The sequence below is a fragment of the Malus sylvestris genome, chromosome 3 (genome assembly GCF_916048215.2).
Source record: "Malus sylvestris chromosome 3, drMalSylv7.2, whole genome shotgun sequence".
Lineage (NCBI taxonomy): Eukaryota > Viridiplantae > Streptophyta > Magnoliopsida > Rosales > Rosaceae > Malus > Malus sylvestris.
The window spans coordinates 3,281,892-3,297,152 of record NC_062262.1 but is presented as its reverse complement, the minus strand read 5'-3'; the positions used below and the strand labels follow the sequence as shown (position 1 = coordinate 3,297,152).

At 36.1% G+C, this 15,261-nt stretch overlaps 1 protein-coding gene across 1 annotated transcript; it reads left to right on the top strand.

Moving 5' to 3' along the window:
• Positions 1-1,383: 1,383 nt before the first annotated feature.
• On the top strand, positions 1,384-14,636 carry LOC126615696 (proteasome activator subunit 4-like). Its single transcript, XM_050283569.1, has 35 exons — positions 1,384-1,730; positions 1,972-2,074; positions 2,172-2,284; positions 2,760-2,882; positions 3,243-3,344; positions 3,435-3,600; positions 3,862-3,978; positions 4,080-4,147; positions 4,264-4,365; positions 4,453-4,669; positions 5,112-5,333; positions 5,418-5,545; positions 5,632-5,749; positions 5,841-6,059; positions 6,136-6,291; positions 6,409-6,485; positions 6,593-6,801; positions 7,013-7,229; positions 7,326-7,405; positions 7,484-7,601; positions 7,687-7,857; positions 8,478-8,646; positions 8,717-8,760; positions 8,865-8,907; positions 9,002-9,147; positions 9,385-9,479; positions 9,594-10,489; positions 11,074-11,355; positions 11,447-11,542; positions 12,291-12,469; positions 12,822-12,903; positions 13,186-13,310; positions 13,810-13,902; positions 14,211-14,364; positions 14,455-14,636. Exons 1-35 carry the CDS (start codon positions 1,570-1,572, stop codon positions 14,494-14,496), a joined length of 5,433 nt encoding a protein of 1,810 aa, XP_050139526.1. The 5' UTR covers positions 1,384-1,569; the 3' UTR covers positions 14,497-14,636.
• Positions 14,637-15,261: the final 625 nt, after the last annotated feature.

Sequence of the window (15,261 nt, the reverse complement as noted above, 5' to 3'; positions counted from 1 at the left end):
ATGCAAAATTGCATTACAAGACCTTATTGCCTTGATCGTGGCACGCAATTTGGCCACTGAAATACTCTTTTCTTTGTTTTGTCTTGTAATGTAGTCGGTCAATATTGTAAGAAGCGTATTAGCGTGGAATGAGATTGTCGCACCTTATTCAGGACGTTATCTGCAAAGACTCTAGTTCTAGTTGATTTAAGTGTCAATTTCATTATCTTTTTCTAAAATTCGTCTAAAAATGAATCAAATTACCCTCATTCAACAACAATTTATACAATAAGAATACATATTACCACGGTACAACCCAATTGTCGAGACGTATAAGTATTCCAAAAAAATTGCATCAAAAATAAAAAAGATAGAAACTTGTGGGGAAAAGCACGTGAGATGACTTTTGTACTATCAATATCACTTCTTTTAAACTATACAAAATCCCTAAGCCCTAATTGTTTGGATTGAAATTAATTGTTTGATATAACCATCGAGAGTTGGTTAAGTTTGGAAGGATCGATTGGATCGTTCTTTTCACTAGACCAAAATATAAATTCGAATTCTGCCATTAACAATCCCTTGAGTGATCTGTAAAAACTAAAAAATGAGTTAAGATCTTCTTGAAAGTTTTCAAAGAGATGTGGTATGGTATGATCCTGTAATAAAGTAAATCTCTTTTCCTCAATTTTTTGACAAAATAAAAAAAAAAAAAAAAAAAAAGGGTCATAGTGTCTCATAGTCAAAGTCAATATTCTGTTGGAAAATTGAGTAATATAATAGCACAATAAAAATTATTCCAAAAAAAATAATATCTATACTAATTAATAAAACACTCATTGTTAATCAAAATATTATGAAATTGCCAGTTTAATTTTCCAATTAAAACAACACATGAATAAGAAATATGGGGCAGAAATGTAATTTCACACAACCAAATTTTGCTGTTTTTTTTTCTAAGCCTCACTTACATGTAATCCTAACACATCTTTAATTAAAAAAAAATATTTCTCACTCCCACATTCTCTATAACTCTCTTCCTCTCTCCTTCTATTTCAAAAAACAAAAATAGAAAAAATTTCTCACACACTTTGTGTGTGCCCATATGCTAGTTCTATATTGTATTTATAGTTGGAATATTAAGTAATTTAATTACTTTGAATGGAAAACATTTCATTGTAATATTCCATATAAGATTTAGGTTCCCTTTTTAGAACACTCAAATCTCTTTTCAAAAGTTAAATTAAAATATTTATGTGTTTGTCGGACAAAGTATTTTAGCGTATTTTTCAAACTGTTGTTTTTATTTGATTTATTCATTCTGACGGCAAAAGACGAACATTAATTACCAAGCACAAAGTTAAGTGAACAAAAACACCCCTCCCGGTAGCCAGTCTTCCCACAGGGCAGAAAGAAAATCCCAATCCGTCTCCCTCACCCAACTTTCTTGTTCAGAAAGAAAGGCTGAAAACCCAAAGTCTTCAAATGCTCTCACTATAAATCCCTACACGCTCTAGCAGCTTTTGCTCTCCCAAATTCATTTCCCTTTCTCATTCGGATCACCAATCGCAGAGCAAATCCTGCCAAAGTATGCATCTCTACAATGCATGGCTGCCGCCACCGGTGGCCGAGGAGTCGAAGAAAGAGAAGGAGTCCTTCTCCTGGGTCGTCTCCTCCGTCAAGAACTCGTACAAACCCGACGACCCTGAATCCGTCTATGCTACTCTCAAATGGGTTTCTGTTATCGACCTGTGAGTTCACTCAATTTACTCTCTTTCTGTATATTTTCGTTAAATTTATGGTTTTTCTGAACTATTTTATTGTTTTGCTGTTGGGTTTGTTTTAAATTCGTTTTTTGTTAAATTTGAAAATCCGAATTACTTTTGTTCATCATTTCAATAATATACTCGAGCTTTGTAAGCAATGAATGTGTTAGTGTTACTGTAAAATCATATTGAAGTTGCCAAGTTGGATGTATAATTTGTTATGCAGTTTCGTCAAGGCGAAAAGTGAAGTATCCTTGGAAGATGTAACTGCCCTTGTTGAATTTGGATTGGAATTGTTTTATGTATCGCAAAATAAGCTTTATGCCCAGGTAATACTTTGTATAGCTGATTTTTACTTAAATTCATTATTCATTAACATGCTTGTCGTCATTATTCTTAAATATGGGTTCGATTTGTATTGATTAGGTTAGATGGGGAAATATCCTAGTCAAACTACTCAATAAGCATCGAAAGAAGTTGTCTTTGAAATTAAAATGGCGGCCTTTGTACGATACATTGATCCATACACATTTCACTAGGTGAGCTTATACATTCACCTTCAAATATACTGCCTTTTTCATACATAGTTTTATTAATTTATTGCTTGTTCTTAATTCATAAGGATTTTATTATAGATGCCAGTAGAAAATATTAAGATAAGACCATCTATTTTCTAAACAGGACAAATTTATGTACATACGTTCATGATTCATTGTGAATGCAGTCAAACTGTGGTTTTGAAAAAAAAAGGTGTTCTTAAATACTGAAGCCAATGGCTTCAAGGAAGGATGAAGGAAGATGATAACCAATCAAACTTCAAGTGCTTAATTGTATGCAGTGTATAACCTGACATCTGGCTTTAATAATGCTGTATAGTTCTTGTTATTGTTTCTTTTGAAATATTTGACTTGATTACTACCTTTATGTGATGCAACCAACTCCTCAATTAAATTGGTATAGCATTTTACGTATAGACAGCTTTTGAAGAACTTCATATATTGATACCTGTTACAGGAATACAGGTCCAGAAGGCTGGAGATTGAGACAACGGCATTTTGAGGCTACTACTTCTCTAGTTCGGTCCTGCCGGAAGTTCTTCCCACCAGGTTCTGCCTTTGAGATATGGTCCGAGTTTAGGTAAGTACTTTGAGGCCCTTTTCCCTTGAATTTGTTAGTTGGACTGGGATGCATGATGCCATTTCTGGGTTTTAGCCTCCATCCATCTCTAGGATGTTTGACACACTATTGATATTTCATCAGGTCAAAAGGATTAAAATACTGTTCCACATGGTCCAAGTCACTTTTGCATCATTTTTTTTTTCAGTTTTTTTTTTTTTTTTTAAATTTTTGTATGTTTTCATTTACATAGATAGATACACACACATGCACATTCACGTTTAATAGAACTACAAGATAGGTGATTACAGTTGAACTCTTAATTGTTCCACTCACTCCCTCATTGTTGTTTCTATTTGTTTACTGAAACAAATTGTGCAGATCTTTATTGGAAAATCCCTGGCATAATTCATCCTTTGAGGGATCCGGGTTTGTTAGACTGTTTCTTCCTACAAACTTGGACAACCAGGACTTCTTCTCGCAGTAAGGAGCACATATATCTCATATTCTTGTTCTTTATGGTTTTCAACATGATTTGTTGTGGCAAGTCACCTTGTATTCTTGGTATTGCAGCGATTGGATTAAAGAGTTTTTCCGCCTCTGGGACTCGATACCGAATTGCCAATTTTGGAACAGTCAATGGGCAGCTGTTATAGCTCGTGTTGTAAAGAACTACAAGTTGATTGATTGGGAGTGTTACTTGCCCACACTTTTCACCAGATACTTAAATATGTTTGAGGTGAGTGAATAAGCCCTTCAAGGAAGCTTGAATTTGTATTGAGTTAGGTTACTTGCATTTTCCTTGATGTTTGATCATGCCGCTGAACATAATTTACTAGTTTCCAAAGCTTGTCGTAATCGAAGTACAATCAAATCTGGACTGATCTCTGCTGTACTATTATTGATAATTATACTGTGACTTGGCTTGTAAAGATAATAAACTTGTTAAAAAGTGTATTAAATAAATTATAAGTTTAAATGTTTTATCTTTTATTTTAAGGTTCCTGTGGCAAATGGAGGTGGATCATATCCATTCTCTGTGGATGTTCCAAGAAACACAAGATTCTTGTTCTCCAATAAGACAGTTACCCCAGCAAAGGCCATCGCAAAGTCCATTGTGAGTTTATATGCCACACACAACATTTTGCATTAAATGAATTTGTCCCTATATAAGCTTCCTTGATAGTAGAATGAGATATATTATGACTGGAATTGCAGGTCAATTTGCTAAGGCCTGGTAGCTCAGCACAGCAGCATTTTGAAAAATTGGTCAATCTCTTAGAACAGTTTGTATACTCAAATACTCAATTTTAATTCTCTTTTTCTCTGTTATATTGTTTAATAGCATGTTGCTTGTTCTGAGGATCTATTATTGAGTTTTTACCGGTGTTCATTTTTGTAGGTATTACCATCCTTCTAATGGTGGTCGCTGGACTTATGCATTAGAACGTTTTTTGCTCTATTTGGTAATTACATTCCAGAAACGCTTACAGCGTGAACAACTGTAAGACTCTGTCTACATGATATGGATATTTTCTTTATATGCTTTGGCCTATTTTGTCCTCTTTCCACTAAATTACTCTTATTACAGGAACATTGATAAAGATAGACAGGATGAACAGTACCTAGGAAGATCAGAAAGGACGTTCTTTGTCAAGGTGGTGCTCAAGTTAATTGATCGTGGTCAATATAGCAAGAATGAACATCTTTCTGAAACAGTTGCTGCTGCAACTTCAATTTTGTCTTATGTGGAGCCTACTCTCGTCCTTCCTTTTGTCGCATCTCGCTTCCAAATGGCCTTGGAGACGGTCAGTCATATTGATTTTTTTGATCTTTTTTCTAGAACTACTGAATACAGACTATATGTGGCTTACCGTAGGTTCTGTTGGTTCAGACTTCAGATGGAGAATAGAATTTTAGGGAATATTTCTGCTGGAAAAGTTTATTGGAAAGAATTTTCTTTGGAATTTATTTTCTTCTGCCTGGTGAATGTTAGGCAAAATAGCCGACCCCACTTAGTGGGAAAAGGCTTTGTTGTTGTTGTTGGTGAATGTTAGGCAAACTATTTCTAGAAAATGTTTTTTTGATTGTCCTTTATGAAGGCTTCTACTCAACATACAGCCTTATAAAACTTAGTGTTATTTTCTATTAGTGCATGCACTTTATAGGATAATAGGAAATGTGTGCTCCTGTAAGTGGTGTTCTTTCATTGAAATAACTTCTCCTTTACCAACTTTTTTGTCTAGTCAGATGACTGCCACCCACCAGTTGCAGATTGCAGTGACATCGGTAGCATTTGTTGGGCGTTCATTGTTCCTCACATCCCTATCAAAATCAGTTGATCCTGGTAATGGTGATGAGTTCATAGAGCTTTTGATGGTTTCACTATCCAACGCATTACTTGGTATGGATGCCAATGATCCTCCTAAAACCTTAGCAACAATGCAATTAATTGGCTCTATATTTTCCAATGTAAGCACACAACCCTTAACTAACATTGACAATATGCCTGTAGGTTGTGCTTATACAATCTTACTAATTCACTTATGTTCGCAGATGTCTTCATTGGATGATAATATTGATGAGCTATCAGTCATGCCAATGATTAGGTTTTCTGAATGGTTAGACGAGTTCTTGTGTCGTCTATTTTCCTTACTCTTACACCTGGAACCAAGCAGTGTTACGTAAGTAATGACATTCAGTTCTCTGTTGCTTCACTTGTATAGTTTATTACTTATTTATAATCAGTAATTGGTTACTGCTGCTGCAGGAATGAAGGCCTACATTCATCAGCAGTGTCAGGAACTTTTCTAGTTGAGGATGGTCCTTACTACTATTGCATGCTTGAAATCTTGCTCGGGAGACTTTCACAACCTCTCTATAATCAGGTTTGTAGTTTTGACATAATAATCAATGTGTTTTAATGGTTAAACATTTCATCACGACATAATTGTAAACTCTTCCTCAAATCACTGGCAGGCTTTGAAGAAGATCTCCAAGTTTGTGAAGACAAATATTCTTCCTGGGGCAATTTCAGAGGTTGGACTGCTTTGTTGTGCATGCGTTCATTCCAACCCAGAAGAAGCGGTTACTCAACTTGTCAAGCCAGTTTTATTGTCTGTTATTTCTTCTTTGGAAGGAACACCAGCTACAGGATTTGGAGGTAGAGGAATATGTGACACTTCAGTGTCAACTAAGGTACTTTTTGTTGTGAATGGTTTAAAGCTATATGTGTCTAGGGTTTTATTATGAACTTAAATTATTTTCATTCCAGGTTAAGCCAACAATTTCTCCAGCTCTTGAAACAGCAATTGACTATCAATTAAAAGTGGTATCAATTGCCATAAGTTATGGAGGTCCTGCACTTCTGCGCTACAAGGATCACTTCAAAGAGGCTATACTTTCTGCTTTTGAGTCCCCATCTTGGAAGGTCTTGTAACTATGATGGCTATTGTTCCTTCATGATCAGCAGTTTCTTCCTTTACATTTGTCTCAAAATGTGATGCTCTCTGACACTGTTTAATGATCTGAATGATTTTTTTGACAGGTCAATGGAGCTGGTGATCATCTTCTTCGATCTCTCCTTGGAAGCCTGGTTCTTTATTATCCTATTGATCAGTACAAGTATATTAACTTTTCTTACTAGCTACATATTTGTCTGTGAATATACAATATACATTTTAAATCTGTCTGCCAAAGGAACAAAATAATTTTTTTTTCTTTTTTTCTAGGTGTGTTTTGCATCATCCAAATGCTGCTGCATTAGAGGAATGGATCAGCACCAAAGATTACTTGAATGATAAACCATTGGCGGCCCCCAAGTGGCATATCCCAAGTGTCGAAGAAGTTGAATTTGCAAATGAACTTTTGGACTTTCATTTTCGGATGGCTTTGGATGATCTTTCGAGAATATGTGAAACTAAACTCCACTCTGATCCAGGTAATTTGTTTTTATGGTATTATTCCCTGGGGAGATATAGTGGTGAAGGGAGATATTGTTATCAGGAGCGAGATCCAGTGTATTAAATAATGTAGTATTCAAACTGATATGCAACCATGTATGACATGCGCATATACTTGTATGTGAGTGCCTTTTCATATGTGTGGAAGTGAAGTTATATTGTCTAATATACATGCCATTTTCAACCCAGGAGATGAGAAAGATCACTTGAAAGTGACTCTTCTACGTATAGATTCTTCATTGCAAGGTGTTTTGTCTTGTTTGCCTGACTTCGCCCCGTCCTCAAGGAATGGGACTGTTGAACATCCAAATCATGCTGCTTTTCTAATAGCTGGAGCAACAGGTTCAACTGTTGGTACCACTAAATTGCGGGAAAAAGCTGCTGACATTATACATGCAGCCTGCAAGTAATGTCTACATTGGAATGTTCCTGTGGATATTTGCCATTTCTTCTGTGCAGATTGATTTACCTGAATCCTTTTTTATCTTTGTGCATTGTGCAGATACATACTAGAGAAAAAATCAGATGATAGCATTCTGTTGATACTCATTATTCGTATTATGGATGCTTTAGGAAACTATGGTAATGGACATTGACTCTAGACTACTCATCCTGACCCCCTATGCTCTCTCATCATCAATTTCTTTACCCTATATGCAGGAAGTTCGGAATATGATGAGTGGTCAAATCACAGGCAGGCATGGAAACTAGAATCTGCTGCCATTGTAGAACCTTCAGTAAACTTTATAGTTTCAGCTCATTCTAAGGGGAAGAGAAGGTTAGAAAATGAATCTCCTTTTTGTCACATTGAATAATCATATCTATCTTAGAATTTGAACCCTGATAATGTTATTCTGTGCCAGGCCGCGGTGGGCACTCATTGACAAGGCATTCATGCACAGTACTTGGAGATCATCACAATCATCTTATCACATATATCGTACTAATGGGAATTACGGTCCACCAGACCATGTGAATCTTTTGGTGGATAATCTTCTAAATCTCTCATTGCATAGCTATGCAACTGTTCGTTTGTGAGTCTCTAATCTTCTTGACCTTACTTTATAATGAAGCCGTAGCAAATATATTGTTCACTCAAAATGCACATCAGGTTATCCGTATATAGTTTAACAAAATGGAGCCTACTATGTCTGCATCTGTATCTGATATTGAATCAGCATATACTTATACAAGCAACAAGTCCAAAAATAGAATGAAATTGATGTGATCACATGTTGACGCTGTGCACAACCCACGGCACCTGAATGATGTGTCAGAAAACACTCTAATGAGAAAGAGGCACTTTGATTGGTGCTCCATGTTTTAAGAAGTTTTGGTGGTAGACTACCATAATTTTTTTTTTCTTTTTCTGAAGATCTTGTTTCCCATATTTCTATGTCTTCTACTAGAACGTTGTTTTCCCAATTAGTCAACTTTTGTCTTTGGTTTCTTTGCAAGTGGAGATAAGTATTCCCTTTTCCTTTGCTTCATTGTTATCTTGTTTTAGTTTTACCACTTATTCAAATTAGTAAATATTACCTCTTGTTCCTTGATTCTTTATGGCACTGATATTTTTTCAATGATTCTTAGTGGTTTCCAATGTTACAATTCTGTGACACCATATCTTATTTAAATTTTTCACATGGTGTCCAAGACTTGCTGGAAAATCTCTTTTAAAGATGATAAAGAGATGGCCATCAATGATTTCAAAGTGCGTCCTTTCTCTAACAGAGAATTTACGGAATCCCAAGTCACCAGAATATGCGGTGCTAGGTTCATGTGCAGTCCTTGCCACGCAGACAGTTCTCAAGCATTTGACAATGGTAGTCATTCAACACAAATTGCTCCAACTGATTTTGCAAATTAGATTTTCTGATATGTTTGTCATTCCAGGACCCAAAGGCGTTCTCTTCTTGTATTCTTGGAATTCTTTCAAGGTAATGCTAATTTTCAGACATGTAGCAATATCTGATGTGAGTTTGATTTGGCATTGCTAATCTTGAAGTTATAGACTTATTTCTGCTATTTCTCCCTCTTGAAGCTCTCATCATGAATCACTGAAAACCCAGAAAGCAATCAATGAGGTAAAAGTTGAGATAAAGCTAAGTCATGTGATTTTCAAGTTGTCTGAAATAATCTTTGTGCTTGTCATAAACAAAATAATTTTTTTGCTAGCAGCTTTTTGTCAAATACAACATCCACTTTGCTGGAGTATCTAGAAGCATTTTCAGGGCATCAGGCAATCATACAGAAGCACCAGATTTTGCAGATTTGGTTTCTCAGATCACTTCTATGAGTTTTGAATCTACTGGCTTGCATTGGAGGTAAATAACTAAATATTTTGTACCTTTTAGGTTTGAAAAACGTTTTTGACTTTCACCTTAATCTTTGAACTTTCTGGTGCGTCCCTTGAACACTAAAACTGAGAAACTATACTTGACTGGTTGGTGTTTCCTGAAGATTTCTATTTGAAGCGAACTACATATCTAGAAGCTTTAAATGCGTAGGCATTGAAATCCATAAAGTTAATTGTTAAAATCTTTTTCTTTATATTTTTTCAGGTACAATCTGATGGCTAATAGGGTTCTACTCTTGTTGGCTATGTCATCTAGGAATGATCCAACTTCCTCCTCAAAAATTTTGAGTGAAACTGCAGGTGGGTTCATGATTTTGTTGACTCATGGGCCGACCCTTTTCTTTTTTGCACTAATCTTGTTTGTCAGGTTTCCTTTTTAGTGAAATTCGAAATTGTTTATTTTTGTCCTTCCAGGTCACTTCTTAAAGAATTTAAAAAGTCAGCTTCCTCAGACAAGGATACTTGCAATTTCAGCTTTAAATACACTGTTAAAAGAATCACCTTATAAACTGTCTGCTGGGGAACAGACTCTTCCCTCTGGGAATTTGCAAGGAAGTAAAAAGTCATCCCTTGAAGGAGAATTAACGCAAATATTTCAGGAAGATGGTTTTTTCAATGAGACCTTGAACAGTCTTTCTCATGTTCATATTGTTACTGATGCTGAAAGTGCATCTTCTAGAGGAAATCATGGATCTTTTCAGAGCCTAGCAGACAAATCAATCACCCGATTTTATTTTGATTTCACCGCTTCATGGCCACGCACTCCTACTTGGATCTCTTTATTAGGGAGTGACACATTTTACTCAAACTTTGCGAGAATTTTCAAGCGGCTAATACAGGAATGTGGCATACCTGTTCTATTGTCACTGAAAAGCTCATTAGAGGAGTTTGTAAATGCCAAGGAGAGGTCTAAGCAGTGTGTTGCTGCTGAAGCATTGGCTGGAATATTACATTCTGATGTTGACGGTATTTTAGTGGCATGGGACACTTGGATTTTGGCCCAGTTGCAGAATATCATCGTATCACAATCAGTAGAGTCAATACCTGAGTGGGCAGCCTGTATACGTTACGCTGTTACTGGGAAAGGGAAGCATGGAACGAGAGTTCCTGTTTTGAGGCAACCAGTACTGGATTGTTTGGCCACACCTTTAACTGGAACTGTAACCACTACTGTAGTTGCCAAGCGCTATGCTTTTCTTTCGGCTGCACTTATAGAATTATCTCCACAGACAATGCCGTTCACTGAAGTACAGCTCCATTATAGACTTCTGGAGGAGCTGCTTAGTAGCATGTGCCATTCATCTGCCCAGGTAAGCCTTTTTCACTCTGTATCTGTACATGCCTTTTACCATTTGATTTTGTTCAAGAATAATCAGCAGGATAAAATAGATCTTAGCAGAGCACTTAACAGTACTTTTCTCATAAGAAATTATTGGCTAGGTTATCATCAGATATTTTCTCATTATAAAAAAAAATCAGAGGATTGTGATACTTTGAAAGATTGATTAACAAGTTTTTACTTTTAATCAATCATTCATTTTAGAATGGCAATATCACGTGACTTCTGTTTATAAATGAATCATACTCTTGTCTTGTCCAATTAGATACATGAGTGGAAGAGATTCTGACATTGTGATGAGGATTACTGATCGCTGTAGGAGGTTATTAAATACCATGTTACTCATTGACCGAAACTTTTGCAAAATGATCTCTTGTGTGTGTCGTTGTTGTCCTAATTTCTTTTGTTTTTGATCTCGTAATTTAGCATCATTATTTGAAAGAAAGAAGCAACCTTTATTTTCTTCCTCTATCCCTGTTATGCATTTTCATTGGGATTTCAAACCTTGTCATTCATTTTAAATATAAGTTCTGACGAATGTTTTCTGTGGGACAGGTAAGAGAAGCTTTAGGTGTTACTCTTGCAGTGTTGTGCTCTAACATCCAGCTTTATGAGTCATTTAATCATGAGCATTCACATGAGGGGGAAAAAAGAGATGTTGCCTACAAATTTGATGGGAAAAATTGGGTTCAGTTTCTGAAAGAGAGAGCATCTGAAGTGCTGATGAATATTCAGAATACTTCCCAGTCTGACAGTTTGGAGACCGCAACAAATACTAGTTCTGAGAATGGGAATTCCAATAGTGATTCACAGGATGATATCAAGTGGATGGAGACGGTACTATTTGTTTACATTTTCTTAGTAGTATTTTTTTTATTCTTATAAAGTTTTGGACTGATCGATTTGTACATTTTCATATTTTGTGAAGCTTTTCCATTTTATCATCTCATCTTTGAAGTCTGGGCGAATTTCATATCTTCTGGATGTTATTGTGGGACTTCTTTCTCCTGTAATATCCTTACAGGTATGTGAAATTGAAGTTGTCGCTTTCGGTGGTGTTTACTGGTTTGCTTTTGAGGTCAATTCTCATTATGAAGTTCACTGTATTTTACTCTTCTTTGTGCATGAGTACTTGGCTTAATTTTAAGTGACTAATAGGGGATAGTTTATCATCATTTACATGTGGCATTATGGAATCTTTTCCATCAGAATCGGGGGTTTGGGATAAGATGAAAGAACTTTGTTATAAAAAAAAAAAAAGAATACAGGAGGAAATGTCTGTGTCCAGTACAAGGCAGTGGTTTACATAGAACACCAGTACATAAAGTTTTCCTCAAAATTGGCCCTAATGTTGTGCCCTTAAATTAACCTGCAATTACAAACAATCAGCTCTCTGAATTTAAGCAAATTGGTAATGACAACAATAAAATATCTTAGTTAAAGAGATTGGCTGCTTAGCAGCGTAAGTTCACTTTTAAGTTTCATAGAACCAGTTGTAGTATTTTTTTAATGTGGAATTTAGAAATTGAGGTTTTGAGTGGAGCTATCCGTTAATTAGCTCATCTAACATGATCTATTGTTGGTTCTACGTGTCATATCAGTACCCTGGCTCTGTTAATACATCCCTGGATAGCCACTATGATTCTCTTTACTTGGATGGGTTTGATATTATAATTTGTGACAATCTACCTGATGGTTCTATTGTAATGTAATGGCGCTAGAAATTATCTTTGTATCTGAGTAATGATTTTGGTGTTTTTCTTTTCCCAAAGGAAACGTCAAGTAAAGATCTGTCAACCTTAGCGAAAGTAGCTTTTGAATTGCTGAAGTGGAGAATTTTCTGTGGACCTCATCTCCAGGAGGCTGTATCTGTGATCCTTTCTTCTGCCAATGACTCTAACTGGCGAATTAGATCTGCAACACTTACATATCTGCGAACTTTTATGTATAGGTATGATACATATTTTGCATCTTTTTTGTTCTGTTACGAGCCTCTGGTTTCAGTCTGTATCCTTTGTCCTATGCCTATATGATTTGGTTAGGAATCCCAAAGACAAACTAAATACTTATTTGATTTTCACACATTTTGTGTGTTCACCATAAAAGAGCATCGGATTTTCATAATTGGCTTTTATAGAAGTATTCTGGTCAGTGTTTACTAAAAGATAAAGGGTTTTGAGCCATCCTTTTCTCTGTTTGTACCTTGAAGTTTCCAGTTTTCTTGATAAGATATAACATATGGTGTTGATTCTAGCATGTAGACTAAGAAAGTTTATTATTATTTGTATTTTCTCAAACAACAGGCACAGTTTCATTCTCTCAAATGCGGAGAAGCAGCAAATTTGGAGAACTGTTGAAAATCTACTTTTAGACAACCAAGTTGAGGCAAGTTTCTAGTTCAAGATAATAAACATATTTCATTATTTGATGACTTAATGTTTCCTTTCTTTTGAACAATTTTATTTATATATAGAACGTAGATCTATACACTCACATACTTTAAAGCTTCTGACCTGGAAAGCAGAGGAAAACTGAATTTAGGTGTTTCTTAAGGATGGTCATTAAACGTTAATGCACTGATTTTCGAGAGTCTCCGACTCTTTTAGGTATTAGATTATTTCAACATTGGGTTGATTTTGTATTTTTAACTTATAATTTATGTCTCAGGTAAGAGAGCATGCTGCTGCAGTTTTAGCTGGCCTAATGAAGGGTGGGGATGAAGATCTTGCTAAAGACTTTCGCGATAAAGCTTATACAGAAGCTACTATTCTTCAGAGGAAGAGAAAGCGGAGGTATTCCCCTTGCTTTTAAAGACTTGTTTTTAGTTATACAATGTTCTTTTTTTAAAAGGATTCATATATCTGTATCGTTTATCCATGTTCCACATTCACTTGTTCATTCTTAGAATTTGCTGGTCTCGCATCAAGTTTTTGTTGTTTTTATGGAAACTCAACGTCTTTATGGGTAGAAAATGATTTAGACAAGGAAATGTTGTTTGCACTCCAAAGTAGCTTCCCACATTCCTGCAGACACTTATACATGAGGAGTCTAAGAAGCTACTTTTGAAGTGCAAATAGCATGTTAGAAGCTCTTTTGAAGTCCATTGTTAACATCATATTTTTAGTATACAATACTACATGTATTCATTCATAAACGTGCATAATGCATGCTGTCATACATACATGAGGCAGTTTTATGTGTATTTATGTCTACAGCCGCAACTAAGCATCTCCTATATGATTTCAATAATTTAATCCTAAACTCATATACTTTCATTGTGTATGAATGCAGAACTTTGAGCTCAAGCCAGTCCATAGCTTCTATTCACGGTGCTGTACTTGCTTTGGTAGCTTCCGTGTTGTCAGCCCCGTATGATATGCCCAGGTACGTCATATCCAATACAGGCAACTGATCTTGTAATTTATTCACGGTTACTCAAACAATTGCACTTATAGTTTGGGTTTTAGCAGCGTTAAGTATGACAAGCTCAAATGAATTTAAGAACACCGATCCCTTTCTTTCTTCTCAAGTATGACAAGCTCAAATTTATTCAGTGGCCTGTTGTAGTTGAGGAAGTTAACACTCCATTTGCTCACCCGTTTATTCCATGACTTCTTTCATCTTAATTATCTCGGGATATGAATGTTTGAATGTCTATCTCATAGCATTTCCATTTTCCATTGTTTTCTCAGTTGGTTGCCCGAGCACGTTACTTTACTTGCTCGTTTTAGTGGAGAGCCATCGCCGGTGAAATCTACAGTTACAAAAGCAGTTGCAGAGTTTCGACGTACACATGCTGATACATGGAATTTTCAGAAAGATTCATTTACTGAAGAGCAACTTGAGGTGCGTGTGCTGGCCAAACTAAACCTTGCACTAAAATATTTATTCCTTAGTTCTGGTTCTCCAACTTTCTTCTTCAATTGATATATGCAGGTTCTGGCTGATACGTCGTCTTCATCGTCGTATTTCGCATGATTCACCATGTAATTCGTAGGAAAGAGAAACCACATAGTTGTACAACAAATTGGTTGAAAGCTAGCAATGAACTGTAATTTTGTTTTTATATAATTTATTTTTACCATAATTTTATATTAATAAGCCTTGCATTATCATTGTTAATCATTGCCAAAGAAATTTATTTTAGTCTCTTCCCTAGAGACCATCCGAATAAGTACATCATTGCCGGACTTCTCTCCGTTTTCTTCCGATAGCTTCTTCAGTTTGATGATGTTTCCCGTCATTGCCGGTGCGACCAGGCAATCAACCGCGCCATCTGTTCCGTTCACGGAAAATGATTAGTGAAGTTCGACAACATTTTTTAAGAATTAACCTATCGCCTTAGATCTTCCTTCTTTTTCCTTCGTTTCGTCGACGTCCTAAACGGCCCCTTCCTTCTCAGCGCTCGTCCTCTCAAATCAAGGGTGAGATTGAGTAACCGATGAACTCAGAGTGCTTCTTAATCCAATCCATGAGACGGTGCTCCTCAAGGTACTCAAGCTGTTCTTCCTTAAGGCGAAGAGTGATCTTCTTACCCCTACTGAGAACTCACCAGTGGTGTCTCTGGTAACGTATGAGTCGCCTCCAACCTGTGACTACAACATTTACTGCTCATCGTTGTCATTGTACTAACATTTGCTAACATTTGCCCCGACAGCCAAGAAGGTTGTTCACCAAATCTGACATCACAAATTAAGATTAAAAACCATTAAAAACATCCCCAATTCGTGTTGTGTACAAGGG

What these genes read in the sequence shown, in the direction of transcription:
- LOC126615696 (XM_050283569.1), top strand. Translation starts at nt 1,570, where the DNA reads ATGCATCTCTACAATGCATGGCTGCCGCCACCGGTGGCCGAGGAGTCG. An exon ending in TAAACTCCACTCTGATCCAG is followed by an intron (nt 6,802 to 7,012) that starts GTAATTTGTTTT and finishes TTTTCAACCCAG; the next exon opens with GAGATGAGAAAGATCACTTG. An exon ending in AGCTATGCAACTGTTCGTTT is followed by an intron (nt 7,858 to 8,477) that starts GTGAGTCTCTAA and finishes ATGGTGTCCAAG; the next exon opens with ACTTGCTGGAAAATCTCTTT.